The sequence below is a fragment of the Hyperolius riggenbachi genome, chromosome 2, assembly GCF_040937935.1.
Source record: "Hyperolius riggenbachi isolate aHypRig1 chromosome 2, aHypRig1.pri, whole genome shotgun sequence".
Lineage (NCBI taxonomy): Eukaryota > Metazoa > Chordata > Amphibia > Anura > Hyperoliidae > Hyperolius > Hyperolius riggenbachi.
Genome location: NC_090647.1, coordinates 528,543,270 through 528,571,189, shown reverse-complemented (window position 1 = coordinate 528,571,189; position 27,920 = coordinate 528,543,270). Strand labels below are relative to the sequence as shown.

Here is a 27,920-nt window from a genome sequence, read left to right as displayed (position 1 = left end):
AGATTAAAAAAAAGTCAATAGTTCATATATTTGATCATTTTTAGACACAGAGACCGACAGTTACATTCATCTAAGGCAAAACAATAAATCTGCTGTTTTTAAAGGGGAACTGAAGAGAGAGGTATATGGAGGCTGCCATATTTATTTCCCTTTAATCAATACCAGTTGCCTGGCAGCCCTGCTGGTCTATTTCTCTGCAGTAGTATCTGAATAACACCAGAAACAAGCATGCAGCTAGTCTTGTCAGATCAGACTTTAAGTCTGAAACACCTGATCTGCTGCATGCTTGTTCAGGGGCAATGGCTAATAGTATTAGAGGCAGAGGATCAGCAGGACAGCCAGGCAACTGGTATTGCTTAAAAGGAAATAAACATGGCAGCCTCCATATACCTCTCTCTTCAGTTCCCCTTTAAGTTTATAACATAAACTGTGGGATATCTAAAAGTCATTTTTAGGAGTAGGAGGATAGATACAATTGTTGATCTCTTCATTTGTTTCCACTTAAAGGACAACTGAGAGGTATATGGAGACTCCCATATATATTTCCTTTTAAGCAGGGCTGTGGAGTCGGAGTCGAGAAGTCGGAGTCGGGGCAATTTTGGGCACTCGGAGTTGGAGGTGGAGTCGTGGTTTCATAAACTGAGGAGTCGGAGTCGGGTGATTTTTGTACAAAATCCACAGCCCTGTTAAATATTAGACTAAGGATTTGAAGTCGAGGAGCCGGAGTTGGGGCCATTTTGGTTACCCGGAGTCGGAGTTGGAGTCGTGGTTTCATAAACTGAGGAGTTGGAGTCGGAAGATTTTTGTACCGACTCCACAGCCCTGCTTTTAAGCTATACCAGTTGCCTGGCTGTCCTGCTGATCCTCTGCCTCTGGTACTTTTAGCCATAGACCCTGAACAAGCATGCAGCAGATCAGGTGTTTCTGACATTACTGTCATATCTGACAAGATTAGCCATATGCTTGGTACTGGTGTTATTCAGACACTACTGCAGTCAATTTCGATCAGCAGGACTGCCAGGCAACTGGTATTGTGTAAAAGGAAATTAATATGGCAGCCTCCATATTCTTCTGTGAGTCCCATGCTGTCCTCCTGTGGTCTGCCATTCAGCCGCAATCACTCCCGGTAATTGCTTCAGTCGCGTTAGTCTGGGTCTTCTGCTCATGTGCGGGAAGTCCGTGCATGCGCAGAAGACCCAGACTGGACGCGGCTGAAGAAATCGTTTATGGGGCTGGAGGAAGCCCCGTGTAAGTATTGAATCTTTACATTTAATCATCTCTGGTACACTTTAATTTTCACTTTAAGAGCAGTCATATACAGGGGTTGGACTAAATAATGGAATCACCTTGAAAATCAACAAAACATATTTGAATATGGTGTAGGTCCACCTTTTGCGGCAATTACAGCCTCAATTCTCTGAGGTATTGATTCATACAAATTGTGAATTGTTTCCAAAGGAATTTTAGCCCATTCTTCAGTTAAAACACCCTCCAGTTCTTTTAGAGACGATGGCGGCGGAAATCGACTTCTTACTTGAATCTCTAATAACGACCATAAATGCTCAATGATGTTGAGGTCTGGGGATTGTGGTGGCCAGATGAGATGCTCAACTTCATTAGAATGTTCCCTGTGCCATTCTTTAACAATTCTAGCTGTATGGATTGGGGCATTATCATCTTGAAAGATGGCATTCCCCTCCGGAAACAGTTCTTGAACCATAGGATGAACTTGGTCGCTCATAATTCCTAAATAGTCTCGGCTGTTAATTCTTCCATGAAGGGAAATCATTGGCCTGGCGGATTTCCAAGAAATAGCACCCCAGATAATCACAGAACCCCCACCATGTTTTACGGTTGGTAGAAGGCAGTCTGGATGAAATGCTTCTTTCGGTTGTCTCCAAACGTACACTCGGCCGGTGGTCGGAAATAAGGTAAACGATGATTGGTCAGAGAAAATCACATTTTTCCACTGCTCGAGGGACCAATTCTGGTGGTTTCTACACCACTCTAAACATGAAACATTGAAACATTTGTCTTTGAGAGTAGAGGTTTTCTAATTGTAGTTCTTCCGTGGAATCCAGATTTGTGCAGCTCCCGACGAACAGTTTTTGTGAAAACTAGGTTCTGTAGGTGTTCATTCAGCTCTGCAGTGATTTTAGGAGCCGTGGTCTTGCGAGCTTTTCTAACAATTCGATTTAGAGTCCGACGGTCTCTCTCAGGCAACTTCGACTTTCGGCCACAACTGTGCTGTGCTGAGGACGTTTTTCCTTCTCTTTCAAAGGCAATCATTACTTTTGAGACAGTACCTCTTGAAATGCCAAGCATTCGGGCAGTTTCTGTTACAGTAGTGCCTGCCATACCAGCACCAACAATTTGGCCTCTGAAAGTCTGAGAGATCTGCCATTTTTATAAATTATAACTAATTTTGGTTTAAATATCTGAAAAAACTCCAATTATTTTAATTAAACATATCAAATAACAAAAATAATAAACAAAACAAAAATGTACCGTATTTTTTGGACTATAAGACACTCCTGACTATAAGACGCGACTAGGTTTTGAGGACAAAAACCAGGGGAAAAAATATATACTAAACCTGGTGCATCCATGGTGAAGGGGCATCTTGTGGATCATGCCACCTTTGTACTTTATGCCCCCTTGTACCTCTTGTGTCTCCCTGTGTCCTTATCTGTCCCCCTTGTGTCCTCCTGTGTCCCCCATGTGTCCTCCTCTATGCCCCTTTGTGTCTCCCTGTGTCCTCCTCTGCATGGGCACAGTACAGGGAGTCCTTAACCTCCCTGGCGGTAAGCCCATGCTGAGCACGGGCTATGCCGCCGGGAGGCACCGCTCAGGCCCCGCTGGGCCAATTTGCATAATTTTTTTTTTTCTGCACGCAGCTAGCACTTTGCTAGCTGCGTGCAGTGCCCGATCGCCGCCGCTACCCGCCGATCCGCCGCTATACGCGTCGCTGCAGCCGCACCCCCCCCCCCCCCAGACCCCGTGCGCTGCCTGGCCAATCAGTGCCAGGCAGCGTTGTGGGGTGGATCGGAGTCCCCTTTGACGTCACGACGTCGGTCCGGCCATGGCGACGGGGGAAGCCCTCCAGGAGATCCCGTTCTTTGATCGGAGGGGCTGGCAGGATGCCGCTGAGCAGCGGCTATCATGTAGCGAGGCCTCGTCTCGCTACATGAAGAAAAAAAAAATTTAAAAAAAAGAAACGTATTTGCTGCCCCCTGGCGGATTTTGACTAACCGCCAGGAGGGTTAATATTGTGGTGGGTTGGAGGTTCGTATTGGCAGGCGTTCATAAGTCAGGAATTTGCTGCATTTGGGCTATAATACACAGTGACTTTTCCCCACACTTTTGGGGGAGAAAAAGTTAGTCTTATGGTCCAAAAAATACAGTAACTTATGTCAAGTTTTGATTGCTTAAAACATGCCAAAATGTTAGGTGTTTCCATTATTTTGTCCAACCCCTGTAATTTGCAAGTGATCTGTGCAGGTATTCTGAAAACCGATTATAGAAGAGTGTTTACAGTATATGATCACAGAAAGTCATACCTGCCCAGTAATGTGTGTAACGCTATTCTGTATGGGAGGGTCAGGCTATGTCCATGTTATTCTAGAGAGCTTTGGTTTCAGGCAGATCATTTTCACCTTCTGCAGAGCGGAGTTTCGTGTCTGTGCAGTGCTCATCCTCAGCGGTTAATTCCTTGGATTGCGGCGCTGGAGTGAGCAGGAGCTGGCTGAGCTATTCATAGAGCTCGTAGATCTGCCTGTGTGAGTTGGACGCAGTCCAGAGCTATACACTTGATGCCATCTCACTCCTGACGTGATTTGTTTAGCCATACAAGCTGCAAAGAGATTGATCTGAGCTGTGACGGCACGCATATGGGGAAGTGCAACTTACAGGCTGCTGGAAAGCTTTATAATAAGGCTTATTCCTGTATAAATGTTTATTAAGGCTGCTTTCACAGTGGGACGTTACAGGCGCACGTTAGAGCAGCCTGTAACGCAGCCCACCGCACAGTAATGAAAAGTCAATGGGCTGTTCACAGTGCCCACGTTGCGTTACATTGTAACGCTGCACGTCAAGTGCTGCGTGCTGTACATCATAAGCGGCTAAGCCATGTTAGACTGTTTGCACATGCTCAGTAATGTTGGAGGAGGAGGTCTCCCCTCCTCCTCCTCGGCCAGCCACATGGCTAATTAATATTCACTGCACTCAGTGACGTGCAGTGTTTACTTCCAGAGCGGCCGCTCTGTGCGGCGATTGGCCGGGCAGGACCACGTGATGCCGCATGCGTCCAAGAGTACGCATCACGGCATCACGGACGCCAGAGTGAGCTGCACAACGCGGCTCAGTCTGACGTCCACATCCAACACCACCAGGCCTTGCGTTAGGTGCACGTTATGCGACCATAACGTCCCCTAAAACGCAACGTCCTGGTGGGAAAGTAGCCTAAAACTCATACAGGTCATTTAAAGCGGACCTGAACTAAGAACTTCATCTCTGCTCTAAAACATACGCAACAGCATAATAACCTTCTAAGAAAAAACATTTCTTTGTTACAGTTGATATAAATCCTGCAATACATTTGTACTGTTTCTACTTCCTGCTTTCATGGAAGCAGACATATTGTTAACATCCTGTACTTTCTAAGGGCTTGATTCACTAAAACAAATAGCATGACTTATCAGAGTTAACACGCCTTACCAGAGTTAACACACCTTATCAGAGTTAACATGCCTTATCAGAGTAGCATAGCGAGTGCTACGAACGTATGCCTGCTAATTGGCAATGTCGAGAGCTCCATTCGTCCTGCCCTGAGCCCCTGCGGGTCCAATCACTTTAAAAGATATTAACCCCGCAGTAGTTCTGCGCCTGCGCAGTCCGCTCCGGCCCACGTGGCGGTGATTGACAGCGCCGATCACGCGGCGCAGTAAGGTCGCTCTGACGTCATCGCCGGGGACCGGGATGGACCTGCGGCGAACGGCTGAAGGGAGAGCTGCGGCGAGGGACGTGCTGGGAGCTTGGAGCTGGAGGAAGCCCCTGGTGAGTAGCGCTTATTTTCTTAATATTTGCCTGACAACTCCTTTAAAAACGCAGCGGAGATAAAGCTCCCCGAACAGCAGAGATGTAAATATTTACCTTCCCGGCTCCAGCGCAGGCGCAGTATCGGCCCTCCACCTCAGAGATAGGCGGAAATAGCCGATTGCTGTCGGTTTGCCTTACTGCGCAGGCGCAAGTCGCCTGCTCAGTAGAGCGGACCCGATGGAGATCAGCTATTTTTGCCTATCTCCGTGCGGTAAGATGCAACTGCGCCCCCGCTGGAGCCAGGAAAGGTAAATAAATCAGCGCTTGTCAGCCTTGTCGAGGGAGGATTCCGGGCTACTTCGGGGGAGCCAGCGCTGGACTGCCTGCAGCTACAGGGGAGGGGAAAGCCTCATTGGGAACCTGAGGCTTCCTCTTCCTGAGGTGAGTACTCCCCAGGGGAATTTTTTTTTTGTTACAGGGTCTCTTTAAGGAGGAAAAGTCTGTGCAACACTGGGCATGTGTGAGTATGTTCCATACATGCCCAGAAGAATAAGGTTACTCATGCACGGCTTTTTTCCTCCATGCACGAGTGCTTCTACTGAACATGTGCGGACCTTACTTGAGCATGCCCAGTTTGGATGCGTTCGTCCATGGCCGTGAGCACAACCAGGAGAAACCCACTCGACTTGCTGAGTGGATTAGGTATAGAGGGACTCAGCACTGGAACTGTGAGCTGTAGAGGGCCCAGGAAGCCATCCAAAGGCTTCCCTCTACTGAGGTAAGTATCTAAATGTTGCTTTATTTTTTTACTTTACCATAGTTTTAATTTAATTAGGCTCTCACGTGTTTCCAAAATTTTAGCACATCGACCCAATAACGTCTGTACCAGGGCTGTTTTTCCTCTTTGTTGACTGCAAGGTGTTCACATTTGTCCATAGCCTTGTCTAGAGCACCTTGACCTGCTGCATGAATGCAAATCCCATTCCCATCCAGTACAGAGAAAACAAGCAAGGTCACACATTCAATTAGTCTCGTTACTTAAGCATGACTCACATTTTCCGAAAAAGTTAATGGCCCATTATTGCAATTGTGTGTAACGGTAAACCGGCGCTCTCGTTCCTGTTTTTTTTTTTTTTTGCCTTCAGCAGAAGAAAGTGAAACATAATAATATAAACAGAATATTGCGGCCAGATGCCCTCAGCTTATAGGACTATTTTTCCATCTCTCTGGCAGGCATCCCAGCATAACACATTTGTGACATAGGAAAACAGCTCCGGCCGTTTCTGCAGTCAGGATACAGGAAAAGACGGAAACATAATAAATAAGGAGGCTTTAGAGCGCAAATATATAATGTGTGACCTTCCTTTTCCTCACTCTGGCTTATCTAATAACGAGGGATCACATACTGACAGTACTTCCCAATACCCCTCATTGTAACCTGCTCAGCACTCACTGGCCTGTCTCACTCGGCTGCTACTGCAATTAAACATTTTCAATCCTATGTCAGACTATGTCCAACATAGACATTTTCCAATACAGACTCAATGTCGGACACGGGAAGAAATGGCTGCTGCCTGGGCCGTTTTTTTTTTAGCTAAAGGCATTCCAGGCCATTGCCTGGAGTGCCGTCGGTCCAGGGAGGTGCCATGCCACCCCAAATTAAGCCCATCCCAAATAAAGCCACAGCCTCCTGCAGGTGTTTGACCACATGCTTCTGCTGCATGTGTGTAGCAGGAAACTTGGTGTCCTGAACAGAAGCATACCAGGAGAGCAGACATCATAAGGTCCAGATAATGTGCCTTGTTCTGTCTCGCTTTGTGCCTCCTTCTGTCCTCCTGTGTGCCTCCTTCTGTTCCCTTGTTCCTCCTTCTTTCCTCCTGTGCCACCTCTGCAACCCTGTGTGTCCCTCTGTGCCTCCTTCTGTCCCCCTGTGCCTATTTCGGTGCCCTTGCGCCTCCTTCTGTGAAGCAAATAGATAACAAGAAAGTCAAATATTTCAAGGTACATTTCACCTTGCTATTCAAGTAAAATATTTTAGGAGTAGGATTAGAGATATAGAGCCTCACTTTTCTCAAAGTTTTCTCCTAGGAGATAATTTGTCATCTTCTGTTTTAAATAACTTTTCAGCACTATGCAACTGAAAAAGTACCAAAAAGTAGGTGAAAAAGTAGTCAGAATTATTTTGAGTATTTTTTTGCTTGCTGGTGGCTTAAAGAGAGTGTGAAGCGAGAATAAAACTCGCTATTTCCCTTATATTCTACATGGGCATGTTTGCCTCTGCTAAAATGCCGCTATCCCGTGGCAGAACGGGGGTCCTTTACCCCCAAATCCCCTCCGTGCTGTGCGGGGAGCGCTTCCTGCTTGAGGCAGGGCTAACGGCCACAGCCCTGCCTCTCAGTTCGTCTATCAGCGCTGATCGCCGCCTCTCCCCCCGCCCCTCTCAGTCTTCCTTCACTGAGAGGGGCGGGGAGGAGGCGGAGATCCTCATAGCTCTGCCTCCATGAGCAGCAAAATATACAACCAAGTTGGCCGTGTATTTTGCAGGGGGGGTAAAGGACCCCCGTTCTGCCGCGGGATGGCGGCGTTTTAGCTGGGGCAAACATGCCCCTGCTGAATATAAGGGGAAAAGCGAGTTTTATTCTCGCTTCAGAGTCTTTTTAAAGGGCATTTTAAGTTGTGAATATACAACTAGGAAAAAACTAAGAAGAAAAAGTTGAATAAGAGCCACAAGCCCATATGCAATTCCCTTTATCTCCTGAGCTTTTTCCTGTGAGATCATTTTTCAATAACTTTCCAACACTTTTCAACTGAAAAGTAGGTGAAAAAGTACTAACAAATTTATTTTGAATATTTTCTTGCTTTCTGGTGGCTTAAAGAGAACCTGTACTGAGTAAAAATATTTAAAATAAACACATGAGGTAACTTCAAATGAACATTACATAATTACCTTGCCATCAGTTCCTCTCAGAAGCTCACCATTTTCTTCTGACAATGATCCCTTCCAGTTCTGACAATATTTTGTCAGATCTGAAATATATCAGTTGCTGCCAGTAAAATATCAGTTGCTGTCAGTTAAAGCTGAGAGGAAAACTGATGTACCAGGTAATGGCCATGTTTCCCTATGGCTCAAGTGGGCGATGTTACAGTTTAACTGTGTGCTGACCAGAAAGCTGTTATGGGTAGTGGCCATTTTCAAAATGGAGGACGGGAAATTCCCTTGATCACAGTGAACAAACAGGACGCAGGAGAGGAGAAAGACACTGAGGAGTAGACTACATGGAAGGTAAGTATGACTTGTGTATGCTTATTTTGACTTTTAATCTTCAGTTCAGGTTTTCTTTAAAGGGCATTTTATTGACAAGTTTATAAATTTCACCTAGGAGAAAAGTCAGGCGAAAAAGTTAATTGCATATGGGCCACAGTTGTTCATCAGTTTATTCTCATTTCAGGTTTGCTTTAAGCCTATAGCATTTACATATGTGAATGTAAAATCCCCCTATAACACTTTTAACCATCTAAATATTTTTGGCAGGCTGAACAACTGTCCAGATGAAGCCCCAGCAGTAACATACGGCACCTACCGAGGATCTCGGCGAATCAGGAAGCTTCTCAAGAGACGGGCCGATGTGAATTCACCAATCCCAGAGAAAGAAGAGACTAGTGAAAAAGAAATAAGTAGCACGGGAGATGGTGACACGGAGAACTGTCATACGTTACAGGAAAGACTGAACATAGAGCCAGTTTCATATAGAAGTTCAGAGAGTGAGGTCTCACCAAAACTTTTTATAAAGATGAAGATGCAACCAAAGACTAAAGTTCCATTTCAAAACATTGACTTTACTTCATGTGAGGTTGAGAACTTGAGAAAAACCACAGAAACCAGTACACCAATTTCAAATAGCTTAGAAGCAAATCTTGTTGAAGGTTCAGACATTTCATTTCATGTAATGCCAAAAACTGAAGAGATCTTAAACATACCTAAACAATTAAATGCTGAAGTAAATACAAACATTTCACTAAATAATGACGAAGCCTTAAAGATCTCAGTTCCTTCACAGACAAGTGTAGAAATGAGCTTAGAAGACCTAGAACAAAACAATGATGTGAGCCTAACCAGTTCTGAGCACCTGAAAATAAATTTTGAGAAGACATTTGACATTTCTCTGGATCGATTGACACCTATTGAAGACATCTCAATAATTTCTGTCACACTGCAAGAAGATTCAAAGAAAGGATCAAACATGGAGGATTTAGAACCAAACAGTTTACAGCAGAACTTTGAGGAGTGCTCACCAGTTTCTGGTGATCTACGAAGCAAAACTGAAGAGAGGTCAGGAGAAAACATCCAGACAAATGTTGAAGAAGCTTGTAAGGTTCCAGAGCTGTCACCACCCAACACTGATGAGATTTCAAGGAATAAAAGTGAGCTAAAGACAGGTTTTGAAGAAGGCCCAGACACAACTCATACAAGCTTCATGGATTTACAGGTACTACCCTTAAAGAATGCAGAAACTGTAAACACATCAGAAAATATAAATCTGAATTCCAAAGACATTTCAGAAATTCAAGAGAATCAACAGAGAAGTGTTGAAAGTGCCTCGGGGACTGCATTTGACCCGTGTGCAAAGACAATAAAGACTACCTGTGTTGCACAAAGCCGACAAGAAGATGAAGATCTTCATATTAATACTGATAGTACCAAGGCGTCAAGTAAACCTCCAATGACCCTCAAGCAAAAACTGAAGAAAGCTGAAGAGTTCTCAAAGAGAAAAGTGGATACTGTAAGCCCTGTATCGGAAAGCACAGACATTCCTAACAGATTTTTAATGTCTGACAAAGCCTCAACTATAGAGAGGACTTGCAATGCAAGGGAACACCTCGATAGTCCACAGAATTTAGCGAACCATTTCATACAGCTGAATGAAGTAGATCATTGGGAAACTACAGAAAGTCTACCATTAAACTTCCAGGAAAATGGAAAACTTCCAGAAGAACCTCCACCAATCTTAGCAGAAAGTACAAAGACCAGACAAGATTTACAGATTTGTGGAACATTACATTCTAACATCACAACATGCCTACAGCAAAATGCAGATGAAAGCTCAAAATGTAAAGAAGATGTGCCTTTTAATGCTTCAATAGAATCTCACCAACAAATTAGGGAAACCCCACCCGTAAAACAACAGTTATTCACCAATGGGGATTTAACAATGAGGGAGGGTTGGAAACCAAATGGACCTAATAACACAATCATTTCAGAAATGTCACTAGTAAATGCACCGCTAAGTACAAAGGCAGAACTTGAACCAAAGGCAGAAGGAGGGCCAAAGATTGCAGAACAGGAGCATCCAACGTCACTGATTATGTCAAATTTTTCAGCAGTTCTGCTAGAAGAATTTGACCCAATATCAGAGACAGCCCCAAAAACTGCAGAACAACAAGAAACAGGTAAAAAGGTAATGCCCAATATTTTTGAAGTTCTCCAGTCAGAAAATTCTAAACCAAAAGCAAATGAAACTCCAAAACCTACAGAAGATAAACAACCAAACAGACAGGTAATATCCGATGTTACAGAAATTCTGCAGTCAGAAGAACCTGACGCAAAAGTAGAAGAAATCCCAAAAGCTATAGAACAATCACCAAACAAAGAGGTAGTGGCTAATATTTCAGAAGCCCTAGAGAAAGTACCTCAACCAAAAGTAGACAAGACCCTCAAAAGAACAGAAGAGACACAGGTAATATCTCATGCCCCACAAGCTCTACAGGTAGAAAAAGAAGAAATCACAAAAAACCCAGAACAACAAACAAGCACAGAGGTTATAGCTAATCTTGCAATAGATCTACAGCCAGAAGAGCCTCAAGCAGAAGCAAAGGAACCCTCTAAAACTGCAGAAGTTGAACAATCAAGTGGGCAGGCAATATCTGATATTTCAGAAGTTCTACAGCCAGAAGACTCTGAAACAAAAGCAGTGGAAATGCATAATTATGCGGGACCACACCAACCAAATAGATTGCTAATTACCAGTATTTCAAAAGATCACCAGCCAGAAGAATCTCGAGCAAAAAAAGAAGAAATCACAAAAACTTCAGAACAAGACACAAACAGCAAAGTTATAGCTAATTTTACAGACGATCAACAGAAAGAAGAGCCTCAAGCAAAAGCAAAGGAAACCTCTAAAACAAGAGAAGACAAACAACCAACTGGACAGGTTATATTCAATATTTCAGAAGTTCTAGACCCTAAACCAAAAGCACAAGAAATGCACAAATCTGCAGGATCACAACAACCTATTAGAGAAGTAATTCCCAGTATTTCAGAAGATTTACAGCCAGAAGAATCTCAAGTAAAAACTGAGGAATCTCCAAAAACTACAGATTATGAACAACCAAACAGAGAGGTATTAACTAATATTTCAGACGTTCTACAGCCAGTAGAGTCTCAACTACAAACAGAGGTAATCCCACAAACCACAGAACAGCAACAACCAAATGGAGAAGTAATAGCTAATAGTTCAGTGTATATACAACCTAGAGAACCTCAAACAGAATCAAAGGAAATCCCCAAAACTTCAGAACAACAATCATACAGAGAGGTAACCATTAATGTTCCAGAAGTTCTAAAGCCGAAAGAATGTGAACGAAAAGCAAGGAAAATCTCAGGAACTGCAGAGCAGCCACATTCACACAAAGAGATATCTAATATTTTGGACATACCACTTTTACAAGAATCTGAACCAAATGCAGAAGAGATCTCAGAAATGACTGAACTAAATCAACCATCTAGAGAAGAAATATCTTTTATCTCCGATATTCTACAGGAAGATACAGAGGGCATTTTAAGGGAAAATATAGCTCCGAAAGGAGATATACCAACTTATATTTCAAATTTGAACCTGTGCACGTGTACTCTACCTATCACCAGTAATGTTGCTGCTCATACAGAATCAGAAACTGAGGAACAGGAAAGTCCAAAAGTTTCAGATCTTGCAAATAATTCTTCAGTCGATGAAAGTAAAGTTAATGTAGTAGCTAGCTCTGGCACAATAAATGAATTTAAATTGCTGTCGCCTCCTACGGATAGCATTTCTAAGACTATTGAAATGAATGGCAATGCACATGAAGATATAATTTCTGGTAACCAGCCTGTGTCAGAACTTTGCTTAAGAAAATGTTCATCTCTTGATAAAACTCAGGTAACGGAAACCGTCAGGACTGTTTCATTTGACAATGGCATAGAGTGTCGATCACCTTCTCCAGCAGTTTCTGGAACACCTTCTTCTCCTGCAGATGGCATTGACTTAAGATGTGACAGCCCTCTTCCTCTTTCAGATGCCATTGATTCGGGAATGGTTTCCTCACAAGCCTACACTCCAGAAGAGCACATGCCAGTAAAAATATCCGAAATAGACAGCCAAATTATATCTGATTCCTTTGCAATTGTCCAAGAGGCAGAAGAAACTAGTCATACTGAAAATGTAGATAGCACGTTCCCTCCAGTAATTATATCCAAAGAGTTAGCAAGATTAATAAATGCACCATTAAAAGACGAAGGAGAAAGAAAAAAAGGTGAAAATATTTTCCCTAGGATTCAACGTGTATCTCTTGTAGACAGCTGTGAAAAAAATGTTGATGATGTATCAGGTAGATTTTCTGTCCATGACAGGATGAAAACAAACTTGAATTCAGATGTTTTTGTTACAAAAGTGTCAGTGAAGTCTGTTAATGTTGAAGAAGTAAAACTTTCTCCCTTCGGTATCTGTTCAGATATTATATCTGTAAGTAAAACTGAAAGTCCACATTTTGAAAAAGAGTTGATACACTTACCAACCACGTCACCTCCACCCACAGTGTCAGAACTTGACGACATATTCAAGGATCGTCAACCAGGTCCTGAAAATGCTGATGGAACTATAAACACTCCATCCGATAAAAGAAAAAAAGACGTAACTGTGAATAACGTGTCTTTTCAGGAACCGGGCCCACTTCCGGACATCAGAAATTATGAAGACTCTGATCATGGTTCGTACATGGAAGTTGAGAGGGTTTTGTCATTAAACAAGAAAAACGAGGCAATTGCAGATGTTATAAATATTTTTCCAAATGATTTTATCAGCAACAATATTCAACAATACCCATTTATCCAAAAAGGATTACCAACAATATCAGAAAAGTCACCTGATGAACTTATAGAAAACCTTAAAAATAACAACTTGACCATGGATACACGTGATGACTTCATCAATATATCGGTCCCGGCTAACACCACCGAAAATGATTTACCGAGTGGGTCATTACTGTCTAGTGATTCCCCCTGCAAGCTAAGAAGCTGTGATTCAGAATTCCACTCAATGGAATATGTGATTAATAAAGAACCACGAAACTCAAGTAATGTAATTCTTCATTCTACATTACAAAATGATGTATATTTTGTAGATGACATAGATTCATCAGGTTCCACAACTCCAAGAGCAATTCACAGCACTGAGCAATCAGATTTATCCAATGAAACGTTTGAAGAGAAAGCAAATGAAATTATTTTCTCTGTGTTGCATTCTGCCATTGATGAGCTTCATAGCTTAAATAAAAATCACATAAATGCACCAAGTTTAGCAACAGTCAAAGAAAAACTAATCGAAAATAATCTTCTCCAGCCGTTAGATGGACTTTCTACGAAGGATGACAAAGGACTTTCAGAAACTCCCACAAAAAATAGGCAAAGTTTGAGCAATGATCCTGCTGTGGCTGTAGCAACAGCAACCGTAAAGGAAGTTATAGGCTCACAGGAGTTTATAAAAAATGGGATGGACATTAATATTGACAGAAATAATGTAACAGGAATACATGAGGTCAAAGAAGATGAAACAGTAGAGAATGTGAGACACTCAAACCAAAAACATTCCTTGCTAAACACTGGCCATCCTGTAGACCTCAGCTCCTATGAAGTCAATTCCAATGAAATGTTACCAAGATATAAGCCCTGGAGCAATACATTGGAGCAAACAAGCAATGTAGTCAACGAGTCTCTAGATAGTAGTAACTTGGAAAGTACAAACGATATGGAGGAAAGCCTAAGTTATTTTAATCACTCACCTATAGAGGGAACAAACAGTGAAGTCAACAGGCAAGTTGACAACTTCTATAATTCTGAAGATGAGATACAGGGAGATGTGGGAAACACAAATGTGAGGTTTCATCTTGAAGATCTAAGCGACTGTTCATCTAAGTCACTTGAAACTGAAGGTTCTATGGAGGAGGCTATTATTATCAGTTCAGCTGATGAAGGTGAGAACATGCGCACTTCAGGACCAGAATATCTTGACCCGTTTCAGTTTTTGTTATACAGCAGTAAATATGTTGAAATAGTAAGCGATGATGAGTTAGGAGAGGATGATCCTAATGCACAGGATAACGCATCTGACTTATTTTTGACGGTACCATCAAGACGCGTGAAGGTCTATCCACTGTCTCTGTCTCCAATATACGAAGATGACAGCGCTTGTGAAGATGTTGTGTCCAGTGAAGGCTCGCCAATGTGTAAAGAAGGAGCAGCAGCAAGCAGTAGTGCCAGTGATCACACATCAATATTATCTCTGTTGCAGTCTGTTTCAGATCGTTTAAAGGAGGCCAACTTGAAAGCATCAGGCATTGAAGCAGCTGCTTTCAGTGACCAGGATAATAAGGACACATCAGGGAGACAAGGAGACATAATTACTTCAGCTAAGTCAAATCTTGATGCTCAGAAACGCACAGAGGATGAAAAAACATCTGGAGGAAAAAGATCTGGTTTGTTCATTACAAAGACAGAAAACAGGCCAAATCCAACCTCGGGTCGTCAGTCATTACTCCTTAACTTGACTTCTCAGTCTTTTACAAATAGTTCAAAAACTCCCCCAGACACCAATTCAACTCCATCTGTTTTAAGTGAATCGTCTCCTTCTCCAACAAGTGAATCCACCTCCAGTTCCAATAAAGACCTCACGCCAAGTGGAGCTTCATTCAATTCACCTTCTCCATTACAGATGCTGACAGATTCTGGATGGTCGATTCTGAAACCCGATATTGAAGCCAAATCACGACTTTCATCCAAAAGTGTTTATTATCAGTATTTCCATTCTTCTCAGAACAGTTTGCTTGGAGAAGAAAAAGAAAGCCCTACTCAGGAAAAAGTAGAACTACTTACCGAAAAAGAATCCAGGGAAGCAGAATATTCGATAACGGTAAGAACCTTTGATTTCAAGATCTTTGCTTGTCAGACCATACAGCTTTTATGTGCAGTATAAAAGAAAACAATTTCTGGTGTGTGCGCTCCCCTAGAATGAAAACTCCTCTAGTGATTAAATGTACCACTGTCTAGATGGTTCGCTACACTGTGGGGGGTATTACCACCCTATAGCTGTAAATGTTGTGAAATAGTATAGTGCTTAACACCTATCAGTGATCAATTGAACAGACATACAGAAAATACAGAATACAACATTAAGCAGCATAAGAACACTTTGATATAGATCATATAGTCCAACATATAATGTCCACTACGTTAATGCTTATCCAGGCTGGATCCCATTAAATAGTCAAAAGTCCGCTCACCAAATCAGTAGTGTTGCTGAAAATGTACCTGCTTGTTGCAATCAATGTGTTACAATGTAAAATAAGAAAGAAGTATTGAATCAGGATGATATTATTTAATGGCAAACTTAGAAGAAAATGAGTAAACTTTCAGCTATAATGCCTTCCATAACCGAAAGCTTACTCCTTTTCTTCTAAGTTAGCCAATAAATGGTATCATCTTTATTCAAAACTTCTTTGCTTTACTGATGGCTAAACGGTACAATGCTCCAATGTAGAATAAGGTCCTTAAGATTTTGCAATAATCATTGTAAAGTGCTCTAAATAGCTTCTTTGTAAGGGTCCCTGACCTTAAAACTAAATACTCACCTGACGACCTAGGAAGATGGATCACAGCAATGTCTCTCGACACCGAGCACTCCCTGATCCATCTCCCTGCAGCCGGGTACATGCGATGGCACCAGCACACAACTGGCACAAACAGGAAGTCAAGCGATCGCGGGTTTTTTTGTGCAGTTGACGGGGGATCTTAAAGATCCAATCCGCCGTGATGGCCGTTATTGCAGCGCATTGGCAAACATCATTTGTGTTATGGAGCGCCTGTACCCACATTGCGGGATTGTGGAAGCGCTCAGAAAAATCACCGGTCGTTAGAAAAATCACGTAGTGGGTACGGACACTTAGCGGCATGCACACACGTACTGTTAGTGTTATACATTGGAACAGAGCTTGGTCCTGATGGTGTAACTGTGAGGGACGAGTGCCATACACCCATGTCCATCTGCTATAGCAGAGCAACACTTACTGTTGCTATGGGGATGGGTTGCAGTGGGTGGTTTAGCAGAACACTATTGCCAAAAATCGAAAAGTTTAAGATACATGTGTACACATTCATTAAGAAGTACATTTCTCCCAGAGTAAATTGCATTATAAATTACTTTTTTTCTATGTTACAGTTGCTTACCGTCAAAATCTGAAAGGTTTTACACTAGTCCATTCCCTCATCAATGATTCTCTGTTCCTCCTTTATTCTATAACAAAGCACTCCCTACTAAGAATATAGACCATACATGTCAAACTATGGCCCGTGGGCCAAATCTGGCCCGCAGAGCCATCAAATTTGGCCCTCAAGTGGTTTCCCCACTATGCAGTAGGTTTGGCTCACTTAGAAACACCCGGAAAGTTTTATATTGGAGGTGAAGCCCTAGATCACCAGGGAAGCCATATGGTGAAGGGAGGGGGAAAAGCTAAAGACACCAGGGAACTGTATACAGGAGGGAGGACTACTAAACACTAGGGAACTGTATACAGGAGGGAAGACCACCAGACACCAGGGAACTGTATAGGGGAGGGAGGGGGCCACTAGACACCAGGGAACTGTATAGGGGAGAGAGGACCACCAGACACCAGGGAACTGTATACAGGAGGAAGGACACTAAACACCAGGGAACTGTATAGGGGAGGGAGGACCACCAGACACCAGGGAACTGTATAGGCTAGGGAGGCCAATTAGATACCAGGGAACTGTATAGGGGAGTGACGGGGGCACTAGACACCAGGAAATTGTATATGAGAGGGGAGCCATTAGAAAGCAGGCAGTTATATAAGTGGGAGAGGTGACCACTAGACATTGAGGTTTGCGTGTGACTTAGTCCCGTGTTCCGTTTCGGACCACTTTGTATTTAAAGCGGAACTGTAGATATAAAATAAACACGTTGTTTCACTTACCTGGGGCTTCCCCAAGCCCCCAGCAGCTGTCCTGTCCCGCGCCGCTCCTCAACGAGTCTCCGTTCCCCCGCCGCCACTCAGTCCCGTACCTCGACTTGTAAGTAGAGGCCAGCGCGGCTCTGGCCAAGTGTATCCATTCTTCGCGTTCCAATCTGCAATAGCGGGGAATGCGAAGAAAGGATACGCATGGCCAGAGCCGCGCAGGCGCAGTGGCCCGGCGGCGAAACCGAAAGTAAGCTGGCGGCGGGGAAGAACGGAGGCTCGTTGAGGAACGGCACGGGACAGGGCGGCTGCTGGGGGCTTGGGGAAGCCCCAGGTAAGTGAAACAATGTGTTTATTTTATATCTACAGTTCCGCTTTAAGTTTGACAACCCCTCCAACCCCTGTAGACTTGGATGTCCCTCACTGTCGTCTTCCTCGGTCATTCACCTTGGGTTACCCTCTAACCTTCCCGGTTACAGCTGATCTAAACAAAGATGTTAGACAGCCTCTCTACTCACTTGCACAATATTTTGCCAGCTGGACTGAGCAATTACCATTCAGTAAGTGCTTTTAAAAATATAGAAAGAAAACTGCAAATCCCCAATGAGTAGATAGGCTAGTCCAAAACCTGTCAGATTTGTACTGGTTACTGTACACGAAATGTACTTCTTGCACGCATGTATTTTAAATTTAACTTTTTTTAGCCATTGCGATCCTTTAAAGCGGACCTGAACTCAGAACTTCCTCTCTGCTCTAAAAAATAAGCAACAGCATACTAACTTTTAAAGAAAAACATTTCACTCCTCAGTTTATTGAAACCACCAACTCTGACTCCGAGTACTCAAAATTACTCCTTGACTCCGATGCCGCAACCCCGGTTACAGCTGATACAAATTCTGCAATTAATCTGCAGTGTGTCTACTTCCTGCTTTCACGGAAGCAGACATAGGATTAACACGCTGTGTTCACAAATTAGCTGCTCTGCCGAGGCAGCCCGCTGACACAGCTGAGAGATCAAATTACAGTGTTGATTAGTCACAGATGAGAGGGCGTTAAACAGGCTCTTCTTTTTAAATACAATAGAGTGCATTTCTCTGCACTCAGGTCCACATTAAGGTGGAGAACAGTGCACTTGAAGGTCACTGTTGTTTGGAGTTCCAGAGTGGGGACACTTGTACATTTGCTGGATCCCTGGCCAAGGCAGCCATCCACACCTGTCTTGGCTGAGTTTAGTATAGCATGTGTATAAAGCTTAAGTCCTACTTTCATAGCTTTTATATGAGGGACACACCTTTGGCTTTGCCTAATCTGATTGTAAACAAAATGCAACATGAGGAATACTGATGCCACACACTTCCATTCTGACCATTCAGTGACACTTTCTGCTTGTTCTAACAATAGCATCCATACAAAATTAAACTGCCATACTAAGAACAGTCAATTAATTATAATTGGCTTCAATCAAGTGTGACAATAGATGAGCGACCAACTATCTTAAAGCTGAGAATCCTTTGTACTGTATGCAAACTTAATGTTTGTCCCAGAAAAAAAAAACAGCAAAAATGAACAGCACTGTTCTTTAGCAGAAATACAAATACCTTTTTTTGTTCCGTCCACCACAGACATGTAGTTCTCAGAGAGGGACCTGTCTCAGAGCACATATCAAATCCTCTATCAAATCCTGGAGTGGATCTACTGAGATCACACTGTAGAGGGGAGAAATCTGAGGCTAAAATTGGAATACTACAAAATACAATTAAATTAATTTAAAGGGAAGGCCCAGGATAAATAAAAAGTAAAAATCTACTTACCTGGGGCTTCCTCCAGCCCCTGGCAGCCGTCCTGTGCCCTCGCCGCAGCTCTGGTGGCTCCCAGTGCTGATGTCGACCTCGCCAGTTTGTCTGATGTCATACAGACTGTACTGCGCAGGCGCAAAACTACTGCACCTGCGCAGTACAGTCCGGATAACGTCAGCGCGACTACGTGAGCTGGAACGCAAGTAGGCCTCATGTACCAGAGGGGACTTCAGGCCACTGACGGGGAGTGGAGCTCCGGTGAGGGCACAGGACGGCTGCCAGGGGCCAGAGGGAGCCCCAGGTAAGTAGAATTTTACTTTTTAATAATCCTGGGTGTTTCCTTTAAAGGGAACCAACAAAACGACTTCAAATGCAGAATTCACTGCTTCCTCAGTATACATTGGAAGTTGCTTTGATAATCTTAAGTCTCCTATCTACTAATATATTGCCTAGCCATCAGGGTGCACTTTGCTTTCAGTATTACCTGTTAAGGTGACCATACATACAGAATTCTAGTCATTCAACTAATAAAACAGTTGATCGAAATTAGGATTGATTGGTTAAAAGATCATCCAATGGACAGTTTGTTCAAGCAATCACTTATGTTTCTATGAATACCAGTTGAAGCTTTGATCGGTACAGTTGAAGCTTTCACATTTCTGCCAGTTCTGCCTGTTTTTGATTGACAGAAAGATGGCTCAGATGATGTGTTTGTTATGTTTGTGGCATCCGATACTGTTGTTTAATCAAGAATATGATAGGAGGGAACAGTTATGCTGTATCAGCGGAGGGCGAGAAGAGAAAAGGCCTGATTATAAGCTGATCTATACCATGCTGCTGGTGTCATGTAACTAAGGAGAAAGGGAAAACTGATAACCCAAGAATATTACATTACTGATATTGACATAACTTTGAATACATTCAAAGCCCCTATACCAGCAAAAACTTGCTTATAGCACAACTATAAATAACCAATAACCAAGCATTATAAAACTACAATGTTCAATGTCTTATACTTCCTACCAGATCACCTGAAAATAAGTCACTACATTTGCCTGTCTACAAAATCCTAGGTAACACTGTTTATTCATCTCTGAGCTAAAAAGGGCTACAGAGTTTAAAATCAATGGCAGCAAACCCCCCTCCTTCCCCCGGGGAATTCAGCTGCAGAACTACAGAGTAAACATGTGTAAAATAAATTGCAGGAGAAGAGAGAGGCAGCAGTGAGTAAAGTATAGAGTCTGTGCGTGATGGACACAAATAAACTGTCTTAACAAACAGAAGAGATAGATAAATAAAATGTGTGGGTTCAATGTACAATATAACTGTTTACATTAAAACTAAAATGGATAAAAATAGATAAATAGTGTATTTTTTCTTTTGCCCTTTTCCCTGTTTCCTTTTAAAATGTATGTATATATATTATCACAAAAAGCCTAATTTGTCCTAAAAAAACAACAAAAAACATATAAATCATTTAGGTGTAATTAATAGTGTTAAAGTTATTGCCAAAGTAATCAGAGCTGCGCTGAACTGTGTAAACTACCGCTGTAGTAAAGTGGATACCGTGTGAGCATTTCCCTACTTTTCATGCTAAAAATCAGAGTTAAAATATCTATGTTACTTTGTTTAAGTTTTAGCAGCCTTGGAATAAACCATTAGAAGAGTTGAGTGTGTGTTTTATGTGAAGTGTGACATCAACCATTACCGACCCCTGCACTTTTCAGAAAGGTACAGTGTGGGCTCCTTTCCACTGAAAATCATTCAGCAGATAAGAGATACTGTACATAACTTTCCTTCTGCTTAGCGTGGCACGAGGGTTTCATTGCAAGGCAAATCTTTCTTAAGCCCTTGCCCTCCCTCTCCAGCCGTATAAGATAAGAATACCTAATGTTTTTGTTGTTGTAATGGGTTACCCCTCTTCCTGTGTCCAATGTAGGGGTGCTGTCTTCTGAAAGGGCCCACGATAAATACCAGCCACAGATAGCCACTAGAAGAATATGGGTAAAATTACGTATGTTGTACTAGTTAATTCCAATAGTAAAATAGTCAAATTGTAAAATATCGGTAATCTTTACCAATATTTCACTATAACCTAACCTAATCTTCTCCTAACACTAGCTCTCCCTCTTGATGCCTAAAACACAGGGCTGCTCAAAACCGGAACCAGGAGACATCCGGATAGTTCTATCCGGATATCTCCCAGTAAACCTGGGGGGGGGGGGGGGGGTCAATCTTACCTGTCTGACATCTTCTTCGTCCGTCCCTCAGCGCTTCCCACGATGCGCTCCAAACGGCGGTCACGTGATTACAAACACTTCCTCCTTCCGGGTTGAAGGAGGAAGTGTTTGTACTCACGTGACGCGCGTGGACCGCATCGTGGGAGGTGCCGAGGGACGGACGAAGAAGACGTCAGACAGGTAAGATTGACACCCCCCCCCCCCCCGCACAGGTTTACTGGGAGATATCCGAGTAGCAACTAACCGGGTATCTCCCGGTTCCGGATTTGAGCAGCACTACTAAAATATAACCGCCCCCCCCCTCCTCGAACCCCCCTCCCCCTGGTGCCCCGGTGGTGACTAACCTTCAACCATCCCCCACCGTCTAACCCTTTCTGCTGATAGTCTCTGCACCACCGTAGGTGGCAATGCTTATGCGATAAATCAGTGGGCACCAAGGCCACTCATTATGCAAACTGTGGCTACAAATAGTGGGCGCAAAGCCATTTATACCTGCTTCAGTTTTAAGAACCCTAAAAAATGAGTATGCTTGTCAATAAAAAATCTTTTGTTTGGCATATATGTATTTTTATACATACCACAAAGTCCCTGGTATCTGGCACCGGCGGAGATAGCCGTATGCCGGATACATGTGCCTGCGGGTTGCTTGAGCCAGCCTAAAAAGCACAGACCCCCCTCCCCCGCATCAGTAAATACTTACCAAGCCTCCAGAAACATCTTCTAAAGCTTCCTGTAGCTCCTGGCAGCTTTCCGGCATCCTCCAAGTACAGCTCCTGGCGTGTCACCTGACCAGTGTCAGGTCACATGACCGGCCGGGACCCATGCACAGAGGCAGAAAAGCCGATAGGATCTACAGGAAGCTTAGAAGAGGCGCTGGAGGCTCGGTAAGCATTTTAATCCCTGCAAAATCTATCCTGTCCCCTCTATCCCGTCACAGGCATGCCGGTTGGTTGAGACTTCCGGTTGCCCGATTTCCGGATAACAGGGACTTTGCGGTGTATGTATTTTTTCATACAAACGTTGGCACACAACCTCCCAGTGAGTAGAAGCAGCCATTGCCTTTCCGGATTATCCAGCATACTGCTCCTCATTAGTGTGACTGTACGACTGTATGATGGAAATGTTAATTGAATATTATGGAGGAGGATCAAATGTAGCAGGATTTTCCGAGGCAATTACACAGTTCTGCTTGTGGATTACGCTCCCAGTTGTATCTCCTGCTGTAATATCGGCTGCCAGTAGGAAGCCTTTTGTGGCAGTGACTTAACAGAAAGACATCTGTTTTGGGAACCGTTTATCATTTTGTGATAAAACTCTGGAGAGCGGTGACAGGAGTGGAGGAACTCCTTCTCAGAATGAATTCTTAACTGCAGTTAAATGAATGCTCCCGTAGCTCAAATTCTGCTGGTAGATAGTGCTGTGAAAAATTAGCCATACCCAGGGCGGGATTTCTGGAAAGGCCACTGAGGCCTGGGCCTTGGGCGGCTGCTGCACAAAAAGAGAGGATGCTGAAGAAGAGGATGCTGGGGAGAAAGAGAGAGGCTGTAGTACATTGGGGCAGCTCAATGTAGCGCAACAAAAATGGGCGCGTGCTACACAGGGGGAGCCCGCTATGGGAACTGCAGCTACCATTAGAGGGTGCAAAGCATCTACTTTTGGTTGCATAGCGGGCAAACATTTTTGTTGCGGAGGGGTTTAGTTGTCCTGGTGAGTGATTATTAGTTATCAGGATGGGGTGTCATCAGTTGTCCGGAAGGGGGCTATTAGATGTTGGGATGGGGGGTTATTAGTTTCCTGGGGGGGGGGTTATTAGTTGCCCAGGGGGTTATTAGTTGTGGGGAGGCTATTAGTTGCCCGGGGGGGGGGACTTATAAGATGCTCGGGGGTTATTAGTTGTGGGAAGGTTATTCGTTTCCTGGGAGGGTTATTAGTTGCCTGGGAAGGGGGGTTATTAGTTGTAGGGAGGCTATTAGTTGCTGGGGGTGGGTTTATAAGTTGCTCGGGGGGTCATTAGTTGTGGGGAGGCTATTAGTTGCCCGGGGGGGGGGGACTTATAAGATGCTCGGGGGTTATTAGTTGTAGGGAGGTTATTCGTTTCCTGGGGGGGTTATTAGTTGCCCGGGAAGGGGGGGTTATTAGTTGTAGGGAGGCTATCAGTTGTTGGGGGCGGGTTTATAAGTTGCTCGGGGGGTCATTCGTTGTGGGGAGGTTATTAGTTTCCAGTGGATGAGTTATTAGTTACCCAGGGGTGCTATTAGTTACCCAGGGGTGCTATTAGTTGCCCTGGGGGATATTAGTTTTCCACCAGGGGAGGATTCTGGGTAAGAGTAGGGAGAAGTTACATCATAGTGAAATATTGGCACATATTATTGATATTTCATTATATCAGTTAAGTTGTAGAATATCAGTAGATTTACCGATTTTTGGCTGGAAATCGATCTAAATTACGATTTAACGGGCATGTTGAGACTTCGATCTCTTTATCACAGTGATCAGATCTGCCAGGAATCGACTGGTATTGGTCTGTGCCTGTGCAGTACGCTCCTGGTGACATCAGCCGCAGTGAGGACACAGCAACGCAGGCGCAGTGGTTTTCAGACATTAAAGTCTGAAATTCCAGAAGTGACCCGGAGGCGGGGCCGGAGCATTGGGGAGTGGCTGCGCGGGCACAGGATGCCTGCGGGGGACCATTAGAAGCCTCGGGTAAGGTCAACTCTTTTTCCCCCGACCCCCCTACAGTATCCCTTTAAGGTTCCTCTTCAATAGTAGCTTTATTGATATACGTGTAGACTTTGTGTTTCGTGGATATATACCCACCCTTCTTAGGATGGCAAAATGCCTGCAATGATTAAACAGACAACTCTAACTATAAAAGTCACTACAGTATAGTAATATAAACCTGCACAATAATCATAATCACAATCATCTCTATTCATCCTAGTGGCTATAAAAGCAGCATAAAGATATAAACAAAGATAATAAGCATTGGTCAGCAGAATGTATGCCACTTCTAGTCGCCCTCACAGTTTTAAATATACAGTAATACTCAAACATTATAGCAGATTAGGAAATAATATTATCCTTAGATGTTGTTCCTCAAGCTAAACCATCTCAATTCAAAACTGCATTTCAGACAAACTAGGAAAGATTATTTTATAAAAGCCTTTACAGCATAAAAATGTGTATGTCAATATACATGAAACAATAATATCAAATCATATTTACATGTTTGTATTAGCTATAAGGATACAAAGATTCCCCTTTGCAATAATATGTGAACACTACTGTATATGTAAAGGACAACCGACCCAAGGCAACGCTCAGATAAGCTCAGAGGTCTGTTCATGCAGGATCCACACACCTCTGTGCGTTGTCCATTCCTCTCCTTGTTTCCCCTGGTCCCTGAACTCACTCTTTGAAAAATGTGAGTTTTAGCTTAAAGAGGAACTCCAGTGAAAATAATGTAATAAAAAGTGCTTAATTTTTACAATAATGATGTATAAATGATTTAGTCAGTGTTTGCCCATTGTAAAATCTTTCCTCTCCCTGATTTACATTCTGACATTTATCACATGGTGACATTTTTACTGCTAGTAGGTGATGTCAGTGGAAGGAGACGCTGCTTGCTTTTTTGGCTGTTGGAAACAGCTGTTATTTCACACAATGCAATAAAGTTCACAGACAGGAAACCGTCAGCACCATGGTACTGACATCACACTGTGGGAGGGGTTTCAGCACAATATCAGCCATACAGAACATCCTAATGATCCGTTTGAGAAAAGGAATAGATTTCTCATGGGAAAGGGGGTATCAGCTACTGATTGGGATGAAGTTCAATTCTTGGTTGCGGGTTCTCTTTAACATAAGCAAGAGGTGGAGATTAATAATATTTACAGTGGAGGTGCGCTGGACATATGCACTTTCACAAATTATGGTTCTTATTTGATATACCAATTTATTAAAATTGTGTCAATACACTAAAATGCAGCATGGTACTTATCCGTTAGCCGGGCGCATCCTCTAGGTGGCGACAAAACTCCACCAGAGTTACATCTTTCCCTACTATCCATGTCGGCCTGGAGGGGGAATAGTAATTAGCGCCACCTGCCGGATGCGCCCGGCTAACGGATAAGTACCTGCAGCATTTTTTAGTATATTGACACCATTTTAATAAATTGGTATATCAAATAAGAACCATAATTTGTGAAAGTGCATATGTCCACTGTAAATATAAATACTATTGCCTTTTTTGGAAGGTGGAATAAGGTTGAAACTCCACCTGGCAGGTCTAGAGTTGAGCCGAAATTTTCGTAATTTCGCATTACTAAAATTACGCATGCGAAATTTGCGATTACGATGCGAAATTACGGTAGCGTAATTGCCATTAAAATCGTAATTGAAAATACCGTAAGCGTAATTTTCAACGCGTAATTTTGCGTTTCGTTCATGCCGTAATTTCGCATTTAACGCTACCGTAATTTCGCGTTAAACCGTAACGCTCCGAATAATATAAAAAAGCCGCCGACTTTAAGGGTTAATAGCAAAGCCCCCTTAAATGCTAAGAGCCTCAAATTTGGAGAATATATTAAGGAGATCAGGAGGAATAAGAGGAAACATTTTTTTTCAAAAAGACCTTATAGTTTTTGAGAAAATCGATGTTAAAGTTTCAAAGGGAAAAATGTAAACATTTAAAAACCCGCCGACTTTAACGGTTAATAGCAAAGCCTAATTAAAGTTTAGGAACACCAAATTCCCAGGGTATATTAAGGGGATCAGTGGGAATAAGAGGAAAAAAAATTTTTTCAAAAAGACCTTATAGTTTTTGAGAAAATCGATTTTTAAGTTTCAAGGGCGAAAATGTCTTTTAAATGCGGAAAATGTCAGGTTTTTTTGCACAGGTAACAATAGTGTATTATTTTCATAGATTCCCCCAAGTGGGAAGAGTTTTACTTACTTCGTTCTGAGTGTGGGAAATATAAAAAAAAAACGACGTGGGGTCCCCCCTCCCAGACCTCTTTAACCCCTTGTCCCCCATGCAGGCTGGGATAGCCAGAATGCGGAGCACCGGCCGCGTGGGGCTCCGCACCCTGACTATACCAGCCCGCATGGTCCATGGATTGGGGGGTCTCGGAAAGGGGAGGGTCAGCCAAGCTTTCCCCTCCTCCTCCGAGCCCTTGTCCAATCCAAGGACAAGGGGCTCTTCTCCACCTCCGATGGGCGGTGGAGGTGGAGGCCGCGATTTCCTGGGGGGGAGGTTCATGGTGGAATCTGGGAGTCCCCTTTAAAAAGGGGTCCCCCAGATGCCCACCCCCCCTCCCAGGAGAAATGAGTATAGAGGTACTTGTACCCGTTACCCATTTCCTTTAAGAGTTAAAGTAAATAAACACACAGACACTTAGAAAAAGTATTTAAATTGAACAAAAAACATAACCACGAAAAAAGTCCTTTAATATTCTTAATTAACCATTAATACTTACCTGTCCCTTTAAATAAATGATCCCTCGCAATATCCTCGGAAATGTTCTATCAGTTACAATGTAACAAAGTTATTACAATGTAACAACTTTGTTACATTGTAACTACGCCGCACCCGACGTCACTCACCGCCGCCGCCGCGTCTGTGCTGCAGGACCCGACAGAGCTCTGAGCTATAGCTCAGAGCTCTCTAAGCATCTTTGTATTTGGGCTCCAAGGAGCCCCATTGGTCCTTAGCAGACCTTCAGTTCCTTCTGATTTAAAGGAACCCCATTGGTCTGCTAAGGACCAATGGGGCTCCTTGGAGCCCAAATACAAAGATGCTTAGAGAGCTCTGAGCTATAGCTCAGAGCTCTGTCGGGTCCTGCAGCACAGACGCGGCGGCGGCGGCGGTGAGTGACGTCGTGTGCGGCGTAGTTACAATGTAACAAAGTTGTTACATTGTAATAACTTTGTTACATTGTAACTGATAGAACATTTCCGAGGATATTGCGAGGGATCATTTATTTAAAGGGACAGGTAAGTATTAATGGTTAATTAAGAATATTAAAGGACTTTTTTCGTGGTTATGTTTTTTGTTCAATTAAAATACTTTTTCTAAGTGTCTGTGTGTTTATTTACTTTAACTCTTAAAGGAAATGGGTAAGGTGTACAAGTACCTCTATACTCATTTCTCCTGGGAGGGGGGGTGGGCATCTGGGGGACCCCTTTTTAAAGGGGACTCCCAGATTCCACCATGAACCTCCCCCCCAGGAAATCGCGGCCTCCACCTCCACCGCCCATCGGAGGTGGAGAAGAGCCCCTTGTCCTTGGATTGGACAAGGGCTCGGAGGGGGAGGGGAAAGCTTGGCTGCCCCTCCCCTTCCGAGACCCCCCAATCCATGGACCATGCGGGCTGGTATAGTCAGGGTGCGGAGCCCCACGCGGCCGGTGCTCCGCATTCTGGCTATCCCAGCCTGCATGGGGGACAAGGGGTTAAAGAGGTCTGGGAGGGGGGACCCCACGTCGTTTTTTTTTTATATTTCCCACACTCAGAACGAAGTAAGTAAAACTCTTCCCACTTGGGGGAATCTATGAAAATAATACACTATTGTTA

General features: G+C 43.4%; 1 protein-coding gene across 2 annotated transcripts in view; it reads left to right on the top strand.

Annotated features, from left to right (window-relative positions):
* Positions 1 to 27,920, top strand: part of CRYBG3 (crystallin beta-gamma domain containing 3) — a 294,639-nt gene that overhangs the window by 162,218 nt on the left and 104,501 nt on the right. For both annotated transcript variants that reach the window (XM_068270638.1, XM_068270637.1), the window contains one exon: positions 8,570 to 15,254. In XM_068270638.1, coding sequence (XP_068126739.1) covers positions 8,570 to 15,254 — 6,685 coding nt within the window. The remainder of the gene's footprint in view (positions 1 to 8,569; positions 15,255 to 27,920) is intronic.